General features: G+C 46.6%; 2 protein-coding genes across 3 annotated transcripts in view; both read right to left on the reverse strand.

Moving 5' to 3' along the window:
* The window catches only part of LOC121606725 (dynamin-1-like), a 25,710-nt gene extending 14,838 nt beyond the window's left edge, over positions 1–10,872 (reverse strand). Inside the window, exons 1-10 of the mRNA XM_041937230.1 lie at positions 10,712–10,872; positions 5,506–5,579; positions 5,262–5,411; positions 4,160–4,363; positions 3,953–4,051; positions 1,674–1,834; positions 866–1,008; positions 437–572; positions 204–271; positions 1–114 (exon numbers count right to left, since the gene is read on the reverse strand). The exon at positions 1–114 is cut by the window's left edge and continues 25 nt beyond it. Coding sequence (XP_041793164.1) covers positions 1–114; positions 204–271; positions 437–572; positions 866–1,008; positions 1,674–1,834; positions 3,953–4,051; positions 4,160–4,363; positions 5,262–5,411; positions 5,506–5,579; positions 10,712–10,872 — 1,310 coding nt within the window. The remainder of the gene's footprint in view (positions 115–203; positions 272–436; positions 573–865; positions 1,009–1,673; positions 1,835–3,952; positions 4,052–4,159; positions 4,364–5,261; positions 5,412–5,505; positions 5,580–10,711) is intronic.
* A 3,088-nt stretch (positions 10,873–13,960) lies between these two features.
* The window catches only part of fhip2b (FHF complex subunit HOOK interacting protein 2B), a 17,633-nt gene continuing 16,593 nt past the window's right edge, over positions 13,961–15,000 (reverse strand). For both annotated transcript variants that reach the window (XM_041937412.1, XM_041937411.1), the window contains exon 18: positions 13,961–15,000. This exon is cut by the window's right edge and continues 1,413 nt beyond it. The gene's annotated coding sequence lies outside the window, so the exon portion shown is untranslated.

Consider the following 15,000-nt stretch of genomic DNA (forward strand, 5'->3'; position numbering starts at 1 on the left):
TTGACCAGCTCACTGATCACCATGTCGACACATTTCTGACACGGTTCTTTGATCTGAGCGATCAGACGCTTCACGATCGTCTCGAACGCCATGTCAGGTGTGAACAGACCCGTCCTACAGAGAACACAGGTGAAGTAGTTTATACTTCATACTATAAGTTGCACACACACACACACACACACACACAGTGACTTCAAACTCACCTGATTCCATGGATATTCTTGATGGCGTAGCTGATCTCTTTACGAAGAGTCTTCTCATCACTCTCCAACTGCAAACACACACACACACACACACACACACACACGCTGTTACATTAGAGCCACTGTACAGCCAACTGTTGTTGTGAATCATATTACAGCTGAGGTTTTCCCTGCGTCTTTGTGTGTGTGTGTGTGTGTGTGTGTGTGCGTGTGTGCGTGTGTGTGTGTGTTACCTTGACCAGTTCAAAGGGGAAGCGTTCGTGGAAGATTCGATTGATCTTCGCTCCTCCTGACAGCTCGTAGGTTTCCACCTGATCTCCAGATCCTTCGATCCGCTTCTCAAAGTCCACTGCAAACTGCTGCACCATTCTGATACACACACACACACACACACACACACACACACACACACACACACAGGTAACTCGGCATTGAGGTAGCCAGTTTGTGACACATCTCATCATGTGTTGTTGTCATGTGTGTAGTCGTCTATATTAATGAGTCATGTGACTACCATGTGATGTCATACTGAACTGGATTCAGTCAGTTCCAGTCATACCCTGACTGGTATTTCATGTGCTGCAAGACGGGTCATGTTTGTCACGTATTAGTATTAGTATTAGTGTGTATTTAGTGTGTTAGTGTGTATTTGCAGTACTGACTGCAGCAGGGCCTTGGTCTTGCGTCCCGGGTCGTCCGGTCTGAAGTTCTTATACTCCTCCACCTCCTTCTCAATGGACAGCAGCTGGCTCTGCAGTTTGCTGCGTAACCCTGGTAACGTGTCTCGGATGTGGTTGGTCAGTTGCTGTGGTTACAGTGGAAGCAGAGAGCAGGGAATCTAACTTTGTCCTGAAGGGTACCTTGACATTGTGTCTGAAACCACTTCCTGTTTACTGAAAGCCACTTTAGCTCTGACCAAAATAGGATATGGGTCACATCTGGGCAATGACAACGCTCGTCACAACCAGGTGTTTTTCGGTGAGTTTCTGCCGGTTGTATATGTGCCAGATGTGGCCAAAACAGAACAAGCTGGTTTTATGGTGACTTTGGTCTATTTCGATGTGGGCCATGAATGCAGGGGGGTGTTCAAGTAAGGTTCCCCTTGTAGTGTTGAGCCCTGACCACACTGCACCCACAAAATGTGGGCCACCTGAAATATTTCAACAGAACACACAGATTCAGAGCTACATGTCAGAGTGCTTTAATGTTGTAACTGCTGTACACTGATGAAATGCTAGATTTCCATTGTGAATAGACGTTCTGGTGACTTTGATAGGACTTTTAAAGGACCTTCAGAGAACATCCAGAGGGCCTCCTGAGGACAGCAGGTTGATATCTATCTGAACATCTCACTTACGAACAAAAACAATAAGAGGATTCCCCAGACAACTGAAATTACCCTGTGTGTGTGTGTGTGTGTGTGTGGGTGTGTGTGGGTGTGTGTGAGTGTGTGTGTGTGGGTGTGTGCACCTGGTTGAGGACTTTCTGCAGGTGGGCGGTGCCCATGCGGTCGGCCAGGTGTCGGTATGAAGGGTGCGACAGGAAAAACTTCCTCTCAGCCTGCAGAGCTGCCGTGATGTCTTTCTTCCCATCGATGTCCTTCTGACTACGGTTCACCACCCCGATGTAACCTGACACAGTTCAGTGTCAGTTCATTACTCAGTTATCTGATACGGTGCTAAAATTATTTGTTCCTGTTTGTCTAATCTGCAGTTCTTTGTGTCTCTCTGGCCTGTGGAGTTCCTCAGGGGTCAAACCTGGGTCCCATCTTACACTCTCTTCACATCTCTCATCATTGCTATTCTGATGATCCCAGCTTTGATGATTCATAGTTCCCACCAGTTAAACCACAACAAAACCAAATTTCTGGTCTCTGCCCAAAATCAGACCTTTGAAACATCACATCAGCACTGAGGGTCCCTGGTTTCTAAGTCAAAGTTGGTTTCCACAGACCTCAGTCTCACAGTTTCATCTCCTCAGGCCTTGGACTGTCGTACTGTTTTATATATTTTTGTTTATCTTAGCCACCTCTTGGTCTTCCAGTCAAAGTTCAGGACTCGAGCCAATCAGAGTTTTTCTGTCATGACTGCAGATTCTGGATCACTTTGTCTCCAGGGTCGGATCATATGTTTAATCCCAATGAGCACCACTTTAGAAAAATGTTATTCTGCATTTCATCCTTTGGTTGTTGTGTAACATAATAAATTCAAAACTGTTTATTCTCTGTCGTTGATGATTTCTCACGTGATTTGTTCTTGGTCAAACACATCGTAGTGATCACAGACCACCTGGTTCCTGTCTCAGTTATCTGTGTCCAGCCTCAGTCGGTCTCCTCTCCTGTCACTGAATCCCTACAGCTGAACTTAGCTCTGGTTCATGTCAGATCCGGTGTAACAACACTGAGTCCTCTGGTCAGTTTATCAGCCGGTCAGAGCAGGAGAGGAGGAGGTGTTGAGCCATGTTGTCTCCTCAGTCTGAGTGTAATGACTTTGACCTGAGTGAACACATCGAGCGTCTCTCAGAGCTGATCAGAGCAGCTGAATATGACAGATTCATCCTGAATATTCAACTCAAAGAGTGACTCCAAAGCTGTGCAGCTTCCACAACACCTGAATGACCGTCACCACGGTAACATTCTGGACTGGAATAACAACGAGGTGAAACATCAGCAGTGTTTCAGCTTTAGACTGACCTGTTCCTGACATCCCTCTGTGAGTTTGATGCCAAACTAATCTTAATTAACACTGAACGGAAAGTTCTGGTTCAAAGGACGATTCCTTAACGGCAGGACGGAGAAAAGTTCTGTAACATTATGAGACGCTTTGAGTCACAGCTGTGACGCTCTGTGAATGACATGGTGACATTTCAACAACACCGTGTCATCTGACTTAAATACTGCTGCTCCACTAAAGGTTCAAAGAGGCCGACTGACTGAATAATCGACAGAAATGGGGGTGACAGTAGAGCCAAACCCCACGTCTGTGGGTCCTAACGACCACAAAAACTGATCACCCTGATGCCGGAAACATGCTAAATGCCCTCCCAGACTTTCTGTGGTCGTTAGGATAGTCTCGGTGTTCTCCTGGATTCAGATCTAAGATTCAGCTGAAAGAAAATCAGAGCTGCAGTTTTTATAATGACTCAAAGCTCTGGAACAAACTACCTGCAGATATCAGGAAGCAGCTCCCCGAATATTTCCAAGAGAAAACTAAAAACGGATCTCTTCACTTCAGCCTTTAACGAGCTCTGACGTCCTGACGACTGAAACTTTGCTTTGCCTCACCGCTGCTTTTAAAGAGATGTTAGAATATCACTACTGTTCAGAGGTTTAATTTTCCATCTTAGGTTATCCATTCTCCTTATCTGCTTTTTAATGTGATAATCAAGAGTGTTTTATTCCTCATCGATCTGTTATCCCTGTGTTCATGTTCATTCTGTATCTGTTTATATGAAGCGCTCGGTGCGTGTCCTGGTTGGTTGTAGAAGCCGGTATATGAATAACATTTATGTATTTAGTTTTTGGTTTAAATATCTATTCAGATGGTTTTCAGTGTGTTTGTTGTAGAAAGAGAAGGATGTTTAAAAGCTTGTATCACTGGTTTTAATGAATGCTACAGAAATAAATCTTTACCTGCACAAACAGTCAATTCAGATCTATATTAAGGTTTCCACATATTGTTAATGGCTCAATAGACCCCTGACGGCCAATCAGAGAGGGTTCTCTGTTGCTATGGTGTTTGTGTCTGTACCTCTGCGTAGAGGCAGCAGTTTGTTCTCCAGGATGTCTCTGGCATCAGTTCCTTCATCCATCAGGTCCAGTTTGGTGATCACGCCGATGGTTCTCAGACCTGAAGACACATGTTCAAAATGCTTTTTTTAAATCCACCAACTCAATATGGGCATGGGCCCCTGAGCAGAGACACGTAAACAGCCCCCCGCCAAAAAAGGACACTGACCTTGCGGGTCGACCTCCTTGGCAATTTTCAGAGCATCGGAGTTGGCGAGGTCAGAGTTGGCCGGGGAAACAGCCAATAGGAGGCAGTTGTCCTTGGTGACGAACTGCATGAGCATGTCTCTGATCTGGTGCTCAATGTCGGCCGGCTGGTCCCCCACCGGGACCTTCGTCATCCCGGGAAGGTCCACCAGAGTCAGGTTCAACACTGACAACACAAGCGCAGAGTGTGTGTTTATGTTCTGACAGCTGTTTGCTGGTTTGCTGGGGGTCCCATTTGAAATGTAAAGTGAAAAACATGAGAACGTTCCAGAAAGATCAACGAGCAGATTAAAGTGTCTGCTTTCTGTTAAAACCATCTGACGCTGGGGTCGGGTGATATGACTTCAGACGGTCTGGACAGTTTCAAAATAAAATCTGCAGAGGAACTCGAAGGAACGTATGATGTCCTCGTCTTAAAGTAGCGCATCACACGACTGTCAATATATTCAAGAGGAAAACATTCATAATGCTGAAGAAGGGGGGGCCACGAAACTTCTGCAGCAACTCACACATCAAATGTGAGTTCACTGTGTGTGTGCGTGCGTGTGTGTGTGTGCGTGTGTGTGTGTGTGTGTGTGTGCGTGCCTGTGTGTGTGTGCGTGTGCGTGCGTGTGTGTGTGTGCGTGTGTGTGTGTGCGTGTGTGTGTGTGCATGCGTGTGTGTGTGTGTGCGTGTGTGTTTTTGTGTGTGCGTGTGTTTTTGTGTGTTTTTGTGTGTGTGTGTGTGCGTGCGTGTGTTTTTGTGTGTGCGTGTGTTTTTGTGTGTTTTTGTGTGTGCCTGTGTGTGTGTGTGTGTTTTTGTGTGTGTGTGTGCGTGCGTGTGTGTGTGTGTGTGTTTTTGTGTGTGTGTGTGTGCGTGCGTGTGTGTGTGCGTGCGTGTGTGTGTGTGTGCGTGTGTGTGTGTGTGTTTTTTTGTGTGTGTGCATGTGTGTGTGTGTGCGTGTGTTTTTTTGTGTGTGTGTGTGTTTTTGTGTGTGCGTGTGTGTGTGTGTGTGCGTGTGTGTTTTTGTGTGTGCGTGTGTGTGTGTGTGTGTGTGTGTCTGTATGTGTGTGTGTGTGTGTTACCGTTGGGTGAGTAGACTCGCAGGTTTATGGGGACTGGACTGATCCCTTTGTTGTGTCCGGTGGCTCGATCAGTTTCCGCTTCGATCTCTTGACGAACTTCATCAAAGTCTGTGAACTTTTTCCCTTTACAGTGCAGGAACTCTCCATACTCTGATGGACCAATCAATAATCAGTCACATGATCAGTTTTACAGTGTCGACATGACATCTGATGGACACACCTGTTTACAGTCTGTGAGTCTCACCTGTTGGACAGTTGATCAGCTGCAGCACCAGGGGGCGCCGAGTGACGATACCTGAACCACGAGGGAGGAAGTCTCTGAGCGGAGGAGGAAGAAGAGCGGGAGGAAGAGGAAGAGGAGGAAGAGGAGCAGCAGGAAGAGGAACAGGAGGAAGAGCAGGAGGAAGACGAGGAGGAGAGAACATGTTTGCATTACCCATCACTTGTAATGGAATGAGAGTGTTAAACATTTTCAGAAAAAGTACTGGTTTTACCTTCCTGGTCTCTGCCGCTGAAGCAGAGCCACAGGATCCAGGTTTTACCTTCCTGGACTCTGCTGCTGAAGCAGAACCACAGGATTCAGGTTTTACCTTCCTGGACTCTGCCGCTGAAGCAGAACCACAGGATTCAGGTTTTACCTTCCTGGACTCTGCATCTGAAGCAGAACCACAGGATCCAGGTTTTACCTTCCTGGACTCTGCTGCTGAAGCAGAACCACAGGATTCAGGTTTTAACTTCCTGGACTCTGCCGCTGAAGCAGAACCACAGGATCCAGGTTTGAACTTCCTGGACTCTGCAGCACATCTCAGTTAAACTCATTCCTGCCTACAAGCCTCTGGCCTGCAGAACAAAGCCGACCACCAGGACAGTACAGATATGGACTGAGGAGGCCTCCTCTGCACTTCAGGACTGCTTTGAGCTGACAGACTGGACTGTGTCAGACCTGGAGGAGTATACATCATCTGTATTGTCCTATGTTCAGTTCTGCACTGATGCTGTCCTCCCAGTCAAGACCATCACAGTGTTTCCCAACCAGAAACCATGGCTGGACAGCACAGTGCGGTCCCTGCTGAAAGCCCGGGATACTGCCTACAGATCTGGAGACAGGCTGGCTTATAGCAGGGCTCGAGCAGAGCTGAAGAAAGGAATCAAGCAGGCCAAGCTCCAGTACAAAAACAAAATTGAAGATCACTTCAAGAACCCTCAGTCCAATCAACAACCCCCAGAACATGTGGAGAGGCATCAGAACCATGACGGACTACAAGCCGAACACTCAGCTCGCCAGTCACGACCCCACCCTGCCTGACACCTTAAACAGCTTCTTTGCCCGCTTCGACACATCAGACAGCAGAGAAGTTGCACACCTACCCCGGCTGGAGGAGCAGAACCAGCCCCTCGTCCTGCAGCAGCACCAGGTGTCATCCACCCTGAGGAGGATCAACACCCGCAGAGCTGCAGGACCGGATAAGGTGTCAGGCCAGACTTTGAGGACATGCGCTGACCAGCTAGCAGGAGTGTTCCTGGACATCTTCAACCTGTCCCTGCAGCTGTCTATGGTTCCTGGGTGCCTCAAGTCCTCCACCATCATTCCGGTACCGAAGAAGAGATCCATCACCTGCCTGAATGACCACCGGCCTGTTGCTCTGACCCCGGTAATCATGAAGTGCTTTGAGCGGATTATTCTCAGGTACATCAGAGACTTCATCCCCTCGGACCTAGACAGCCTTCAGTTTGCCTACAGAGGGAATCGGTCCACAGAGGATGCTGTCTCCATCACCCTGCACACAGCCCTGACCCACCTGCAGCAGCCCAACACCTACGTCAGGATGCTATTTGTAGACCTTAGCTCAGCTTTTAACACCGTCATCCCAGACAAGCTGGCGCTGAAGCTACACACGGTGGGTCTGCCTGCGTCTCTGTGCCACTGGATCAGAGACTTTCTCACCAACAGGCCTCAGGTGGTGAGAATAGGGAACATCACATCATCCCCTCTGGTCCTCAGCACGGGCACGCCACAGGGTTGTGTGCTCAGCCCGGCCCTCTTCACCCTGTTTACTCACGACTGTGCTGCCATCCACCCCACCAACACAGTCGTGAAGTTTGCGGACGACACTACAGTAGTGGGTCTCATCTCAGATAACAACGAGACCCACTACAGAGAGGAGATACTCCAGCTCACCCAGTGGTGTTCAGCCAACAACCTGGTGCTGAACACAGGGAAAACCAAGGAGGTCATTGTGGACTTCAGGAGGTCCAGGAAGACGGATCACGCCCCCCTCCTCATGGACGGAGAAGTGGTGGAGCGTGTGGACGACATCAGGTTCCTGGGCCTCCACATCACATCTGACCTCTCCTGGTCCATGAACACCTCCCGCCTGGTGAAGAAGGCACAACAAAGGCTCTTCTTCCTCAGGACACTGAAACGAGCTGGACTCTCCTCTCAGTTCTTGTCAGCTTCTACAGAACCACGACTGAAAGCATCCTCTGCCTCAGTGTGACAGTGTGGTATGGCAGCTGCACGGCACAGGAGAGGAAACAACTGGCACGGGTGGTTAAAACTGCACAGGGCATCGTGGGCTGCCCCCTCCCTGACCTAGACTCTATATATGAAGGCCGGGTCAGGAAGAGGGTGAGATCCATCGCCACGGACCCCAGCCATCCGGGCCACAGACTGTTTGTACCGCCTCCATCAGGAAAGCGGTACAGGAACATCCGCACCACCACTAACAGACTGAGGGACAGCTTCTTCCCCAGAGCTGTTAGAGCTATCACCCCCAGCAGCCCCCCACTGGAGTGAGAGACTGTGAGAACTGTGAACCACTGCACACTGCATTTTACACCTACACCTCTACCTCCACCTGCACCTTCTGTGTACTTTTAAGTACACACACTTACCTGTCAGCTGCACTCAGTTTATATATTTTAGTATATTTTCAGCTGTTGTTGGTACATTTTATTGTTTTAGTATATTTTTATTGTTTTAGTATATTTTCATTTCTGGTGTATTTTTATTGCATTTCTGCATGTTTTTACTAGATGTTAGTTTATTTTATTCTATTATCTTTATTTTATTTTATTATCTTTCTTATTATCTTGTTTCTAACTCGGGGGTTGTAATGTAAATTTCACTGACATGTCCAAACTCAATGACAAAGAAATCTTGAATCTGAAGCAGAACCACATGATCCAGGTTTTAACTTCCTGGACTCTGCAGCTGAAGCAGAACCACATGATTCAGTCATGACTGACCTGAAGTCAGCATGAAGAGAACGTTTGTGAGTCTTCATTATTCTCCACAGTGACTGCAGCAGCATCACGACATGCTCAGAGTGTGTGTGTGTGTGTGTGTGTGTGTGTGTGTGTGTGTGGGTGGAGAGCTGCAGTGTCTGATTCCCCTGCAGTCAGCACAGACACACACACACACACACACACACACACACACACACACACACACACACACACACACGGATCACGCTGTTATTGTCATGCAATGCTGCTTCGACCCTGCCGAGTCATGTGACCAACAGCGCCCAATGAGGAGAGAGACACAGAGAGCAAGACACCCTCCTCATCGTCAGGGTTAGGAGGAAGACAAAAATATTCAGCCAATCAGCTTCCAGCAGGAATCAAACTACAGACCTCAGAGGCAGAAGACGACGAGGAGGAGGAGGGTGATAAAGAGGATGATGAGGATGGTAATGATGATGAGGATGATTATGATGAGAAGGAATATGATCATGAAGATGAGGATGAGGATGAAAAGGATGGTAATAATGATGACGACGATGATGATAATGGTGAAGAGTAGGATGATGACTAAGATGTTGATGATGATGATTAGAATGATGATAAAGATCAGGATGATGAAGAAGAGCACGATGATGATAATGATGATGATGATGGTGATGAAGGTCAGATCCTCCTTCACATGACCACCATCAGTTTTCTGTCACATGTCAACAGCGCTGCGTCATCAGCCCACGGAGGAGGAAAGTAACTGAGTACATTTACTCAAGTAGTGCTCTTGGTACACTTTGACTAAAGATGAGTACTTATATTTTACTACAGCAGTACAGTACTACAGTATTAGTGTAGTACAGTACTACAGTATTGGTGTAGTACAGTACTACAGTATTAGTGTAGTACAGTACTACAGTATTAGTGTAGTACTGCACAGTACAGGACTGGATTTTACATCAAATTAAACACATGTTTTTTTTACATATTTTTTACAGTGTGGTCGTTGATGAAGTCGTTCGTTAACAAACAGTTTGTTTCCACATCCAGCAGCTGCAGAACAACCATCAAGTCCAGTTTGTCTCTCTTCTAGCTCAGGGTTTGGTCTCCTCCAGCTCCTGACGGAAACATCTGGCTGTTTAGCTGCTAAATGCTGCAGAAGTCACAGTTACAGTCACTTTTTAAAGCTTTTATTCTGGAAAGAGCTGAAACTGAAGCAGACATGAAATGTGCTGCAAAAACAGCTGAAAGAGGCTAAAAAATGAAAGCTGCTGTGTTTATACATGAAAATATTCATGTGTTGTTCGTATTTAGAGAGCTGAAACTAACATATTCACATCTTCAAACAGGTCTGAGCTCCACCGGCTCTTTGTTGCCTGAATTCAACTCTTTTTAGATCAGTTAGGTGTCGTTACATGTATTTGCCCTGAGCAGCGTCTACAGGCTCTCAGTGTTTCAGCGGTTCAGGTCTGATCTTCAGGACAGGAACGATTCAGTCTCAGACTGACGTGATGCGTGGAGCTCCATGTAAACATGAATACATTCAGTAATACAGGACTAACTGATCCTGAACTCAGTGCAGACCACACCTGAGACAACCGCTCATCTGGACTCCCTGTCCATGAAGACCAGGTCAGAAACCTTGGCGGAGGACACTTGAAAACAGCCAGAATCAGAGCACTTTAAAAAATCTGCTTTTATCTGCAGCAGGTCAGAACTCCGTAAAGGTCTTCTGAACAAAGACCCAGAGACACGGACCAGTCCTCCGGTCTGTCACTGACAGTCAGTGCTGCTGAGATCTGTACTCACAGAGCTTCTCTGAGCTCTAAACCCTCTGGACTGCCTGAGAGGTTAAATATAAGAAACACAAAGAGGAAGAAACCGAAACAGGTTCAAAACAAAGATCAAGTTAAATAAAAGCTGGAAACTGATTTAAACACTTTAATATTCTATAAAATTCTATAATATATAATAATATTAATATTATTCAGCCTCTCACTGCAGCTCCATCATCCAGATTCATTTAGACCCGCATCGTGGTGCGCCTGCGGATTTCTACAGCGGGTCAGCCGGCCTGCAGTCAGCCGGGCGGCTCCCTCTGCCGGCGGCTTTAACGCTAATACAGGGGAGGCAGGAGTCACGGTCCGGCTCGGTTCGGCCTGGACAGACACACAGACAGGCAGACACACAGACAGACAGACAGGTGGACTCACTTGCCCACGAAGTTCTCCAGCACGGAGCTCTTCCCGGCGCTCTGCCCGCCCACCACCGCGATCTGCGGCAGGTCCAGGCTCGAGTTCTGGCCGATGGAGGCGAAGGCGTCCTGGAGCCTGTTCACCAGCGGGATGAGCTCCTCCATGCCCCGGTTCCCCATGGCGGAGTGACGGACAGGTGTGGAGGCAGAGGGTGGAGAGGCTACTGGAGAGGCAGGCAGACAGGCAGCAGCGAGACCGGCGGGGATGCAGCAGCTGTCGCTCCCTCCTCCTGTCTCACGTCATGACGCTTTCCTCGATCGGTTGACGAATCTGATCAGCTGATCGATAATCAAGCAAATGTTAACATCGATGATGAAGAGCGTCCCGCTGTGACCTTCAGCTCCGCTCCCCTCTCCTCCTCTTCCTCTCTCCTCCGCTACAGGGAGGGACCAGCCCACCACACACACACACACACACACACACACACACACACACACACACACACACACACACACACACACACACACACACACACACATCCGGTATGGCTCTTCACAATAAAAGCGCGTCACATCTTCAGTTATAAATATCTAATTCAGATTCAGATTAATTAAATTTATTAATTTGTATTTGATTGTTTTCATGCTGGTTTTCTTTTTGTTTTTTTCTGTTTTTTAAGCTTTGATTTAGGATTATGATTATTATTTTATTATAATGATAATGTTGAACTGATGAACATTCTGGAAACTGAACTGAGTTATTTCTGCTATTTGAACAGATTATATTCATGCAGACAGTTTGTTTCTCTGTACATCAGAAACAGACGTTTGGTATTAAAATACAATAAAATAAAACCAGATATCAATATAATTTATTACATCTAAGTCCTGTCCATCATGTTTGTGGAAATAAAGAGAAACGACTCAACTTCACTGATCCAATAAAGCAACACGATGGAAAATCACAGCTTCAGGATCAGTTTGGTGTTTGGAGGCTGGAGGCTGATCTGATGTCCCACTCCACCAGCTCTCACTGACTTTGGTCAAACTGGATCATTTTTTATGGAGAAAATGTTTCCGGGTAGAGAGAGGAAGCCCCGGTCCACCAGTCAAATAGTCCTGCTGACCACCAGCACTGCTCTGAAGTGGATCCACGCCTCCCACCGCAAAAAGTCTGTGTCCCCGCAGGACGTCCACATCAACCAGCGTTCATCTGACCGGTCATCATTCCAGATTATTGACCAGATTATTGCTGCTGTGGCTGCTCGACAGAAAGTTGCCCTGAACAATCTGTTTTTTACAACCTCGAACACTGACCCACCAGAAAAGAGCATGTTCAGGACAGCTCGGCCCCCCTTAACTGCAGCCTCCGTTCATCAGCGGAGAATTTAGCACTGCGCTCATCTCATGATGAGACTCACTGGGCTTCCGTTGTGTTCATGGACCTGTTCATGGTCTCTTCACAGAATCCTCTCTATAACTTTCAGATTCCTATGACCTGACCCCCCACCATTTGGCAAAAGTTCCTGCACCAGATGCCTGATCTGACAGCTCTGTAGCTAAATTTAAAGGATTTGCTTTCATCAGCATTTAATTCAGTGAAATATCTCACCACAACAGAGGACAGAGTGCTACGGGTTCATTGTGTATGACATTTGACTCTGTTGCCCCCTAAAAAAGAAGACAACAAAACAGAAGAGGTTAGCACCTTGGTGTACCCTCCAAACCCAGAAATTAAAGCAAATGTTGCAACAACTTAAAAGGAGATGGTATTTTGTTTCATCTGGGAAGACGGTCTTAAAACATCCAGGAAGCCCTCCGAGCTGTGGGAGCAGCCCGAGACTCTTCACTAACAGAGAACAAGAAGAATCCAGGCTCGTCTTCAGGCCTGCAGCCAGGCTGACAGACTGTCAGTATTCCCTGAAGCCTCAGGAGTGACGACTTCCTGAGTTTGTTTAATGATAAAATTCTCACTGTTAGAGACAAACTGCTGCCCTCAGTGGTACTGATTGATCTTCAACCACAGCAGCAGCTGTTAAACCCGTCGTATTTTCAGACAGCTTCTCTCCTGTCGAGCTTCATGAACTCATCTCAACAACTTCCTCATCAAAACCATCAACCTGTATCTCAGACCCCATCCTGACCAAACTGTTTAAACACGTTTGACCCTCAGTTGGATCTTTATTAGACATGATCGACCTGTCTCTGTCAACAGGCTACGTACCACAGTCGACTGGACTTCAGGCCAGCCACAGAGTTCCTGCTTCGACTGATTCTGTTAACTCTATAGATGCAATATAATACAGCACATATTTAAATAAGATAAAATCAATTTTATGAATGCCCAGCTGGGGAAGTTTGGTCTTACAGGCACATCAATCGAAATAGCAAATAGCAAAGGCAATAAAACATAAAAAATACAAAATAAAAAGTAGATTATATGTAATTTTTCTTTTTACAAAAGACTGAAGAAAATACGTCGCCAATGGAAAGTACTTGAGAAATATTGAAAAAGAAGTGCACGTGGTTCTGGATAAATTAAGTTCAGTATTTGCTCTATTGCACAGTAGATATATATAAGTATACTGTATATAAATATATGTGTCACAGTGGAGGTAAAAATATATATGCATAGTGTAGTATGTCATATTGCTCAGGTTATAGCACGTATGAGGTAGAGGGATGTTTACAGTCGTGCAAAGAAAAAACCAGTCTGGATCTGGACTCACAGCTGCATGAACTGAAGCTGGAGTTTAATAATCTGACAGCTGATGGTATGAAGGACCTGTGGTAGTTCCTTCTTACAGGGTGGATGCTGCAGTCTGTTACTGAAGGAGCTGCTGAGGGCCCCCACTGTGTCATACAGGGGGTGGGAGGGGTTGGCTAACATCCTCCTCTCACCAAGGGAGGAGGACACATCCAGCTCTCCTGACCAGTTTGTTACTGCTGTGTTGCTTCCACAGCCCCAGCAGACCACAGCAGAAGACTGCAGAGTCATAGAAAGTCCTCAGTAATGTCCTACAGACTCCAGAGGACCTCAGTCTTCTCAGCAGATGGAGACGACTTTGGCCCCTCCTCTAACCCATCCAACGATGGCTGTATCATCGGAGAACTTCTGGAGGTGCAGCTGGTTGTGAGTCTGATGTGTACAGTGTGAAGAGGAAAATCCAGTCTCTTCTGGCTCCAAAAAAGTCCACAGTGGGTTTACACTTGTTTCATTTTAATCTGTTTCTCCAACCAGGAAATAAAACACATCGACAACACGACGCAGCGCTGAACAGAGAGGTTTAATGAACTTGTTCCACCTTGAAAACACTGTTAGCTCAGTTCTTACTGACACTGAAAGAACTGAAGCATGAACAGACTCTGAGCTGATCTGTGAAACAAACATCACATGAGAACATGAATCCATCAGAAGATGAAACGTTCACTGACACATTTTCAGTCTGTAAACCACAGCAGCAGCTCACAAACATCAGTTCAGTTCTTCTTCTCTTCCTGCTCGTGCTGTTTGCTTCAAACTCCCACAACTTTATTTAAACTCTCAGCTTCCAAACAGCTGAAATCTGTCAGCTTTTTATTTTACATCAAACGTGTTGATGAAGTGAAGCGATGAAGAAAAGTTTCTCTCGAACTTCAAGTCGTCTTTTACTGATTTGACAGCCTGTGTGTGTGCGTGTGTGTGTGCGTGCGTGTGTGTGTGTTACTGCAGCAGGAACTAACATGAGGCCATGTTCAGCACTGTAGCAGCTTTTTGTTGGGATGTTCGTGTCATTTGCGCAGCAGCACTTGTGTTTTATTTAGGATTAGCACAGTGGATAACTTTATCGGCTAGCATCGCGAAGAGAAACACTCGACGTGTCTTCTCTGTTGGCGGGAACACAACATCTCCGACTCAGCAACAAAATAACATGGTGGTGCGCGGGGGCACCTGCCCGGGCACTGACCTCACTACGTCATAAAAACCTGATTGGATGCTGATTAACATCCTAATAACAAATGTGCTTAACACTTTATACTCAGTACCTGAGTAAGAACGCAGTAACGACTGAGTACACAGGTAAGAACGCAGTAACGACTGAGTACTCAGGTAAGAACGCAGTAACGACTGAGTACTCAGGTAAGAACGCAGTAACGGCCGAGTACTCAGGTAAGAATGCAGTAACGACTGAGTACTCAGGTAAGAACGCAGTAACGACCGAGTACTCAGGCAAGAATGCAGTAACGACTGAGTACTCAGGTAAGAATGCAGTAACGACCGAGTACTCAGGTAAGAATGCAGTAACGACCGAGTACTCAGGTAAGAAT

This window comes from Chelmon rostratus, chromosome 5 (genome assembly GCF_017976325.1).
Source record: "Chelmon rostratus isolate fCheRos1 chromosome 5, fCheRos1.pri, whole genome shotgun sequence".
Taxonomy (NCBI): Eukaryota; Metazoa; Chordata; class Actinopteri; order Chaetodontiformes; family Chaetodontidae; genus Chelmon; species Chelmon rostratus.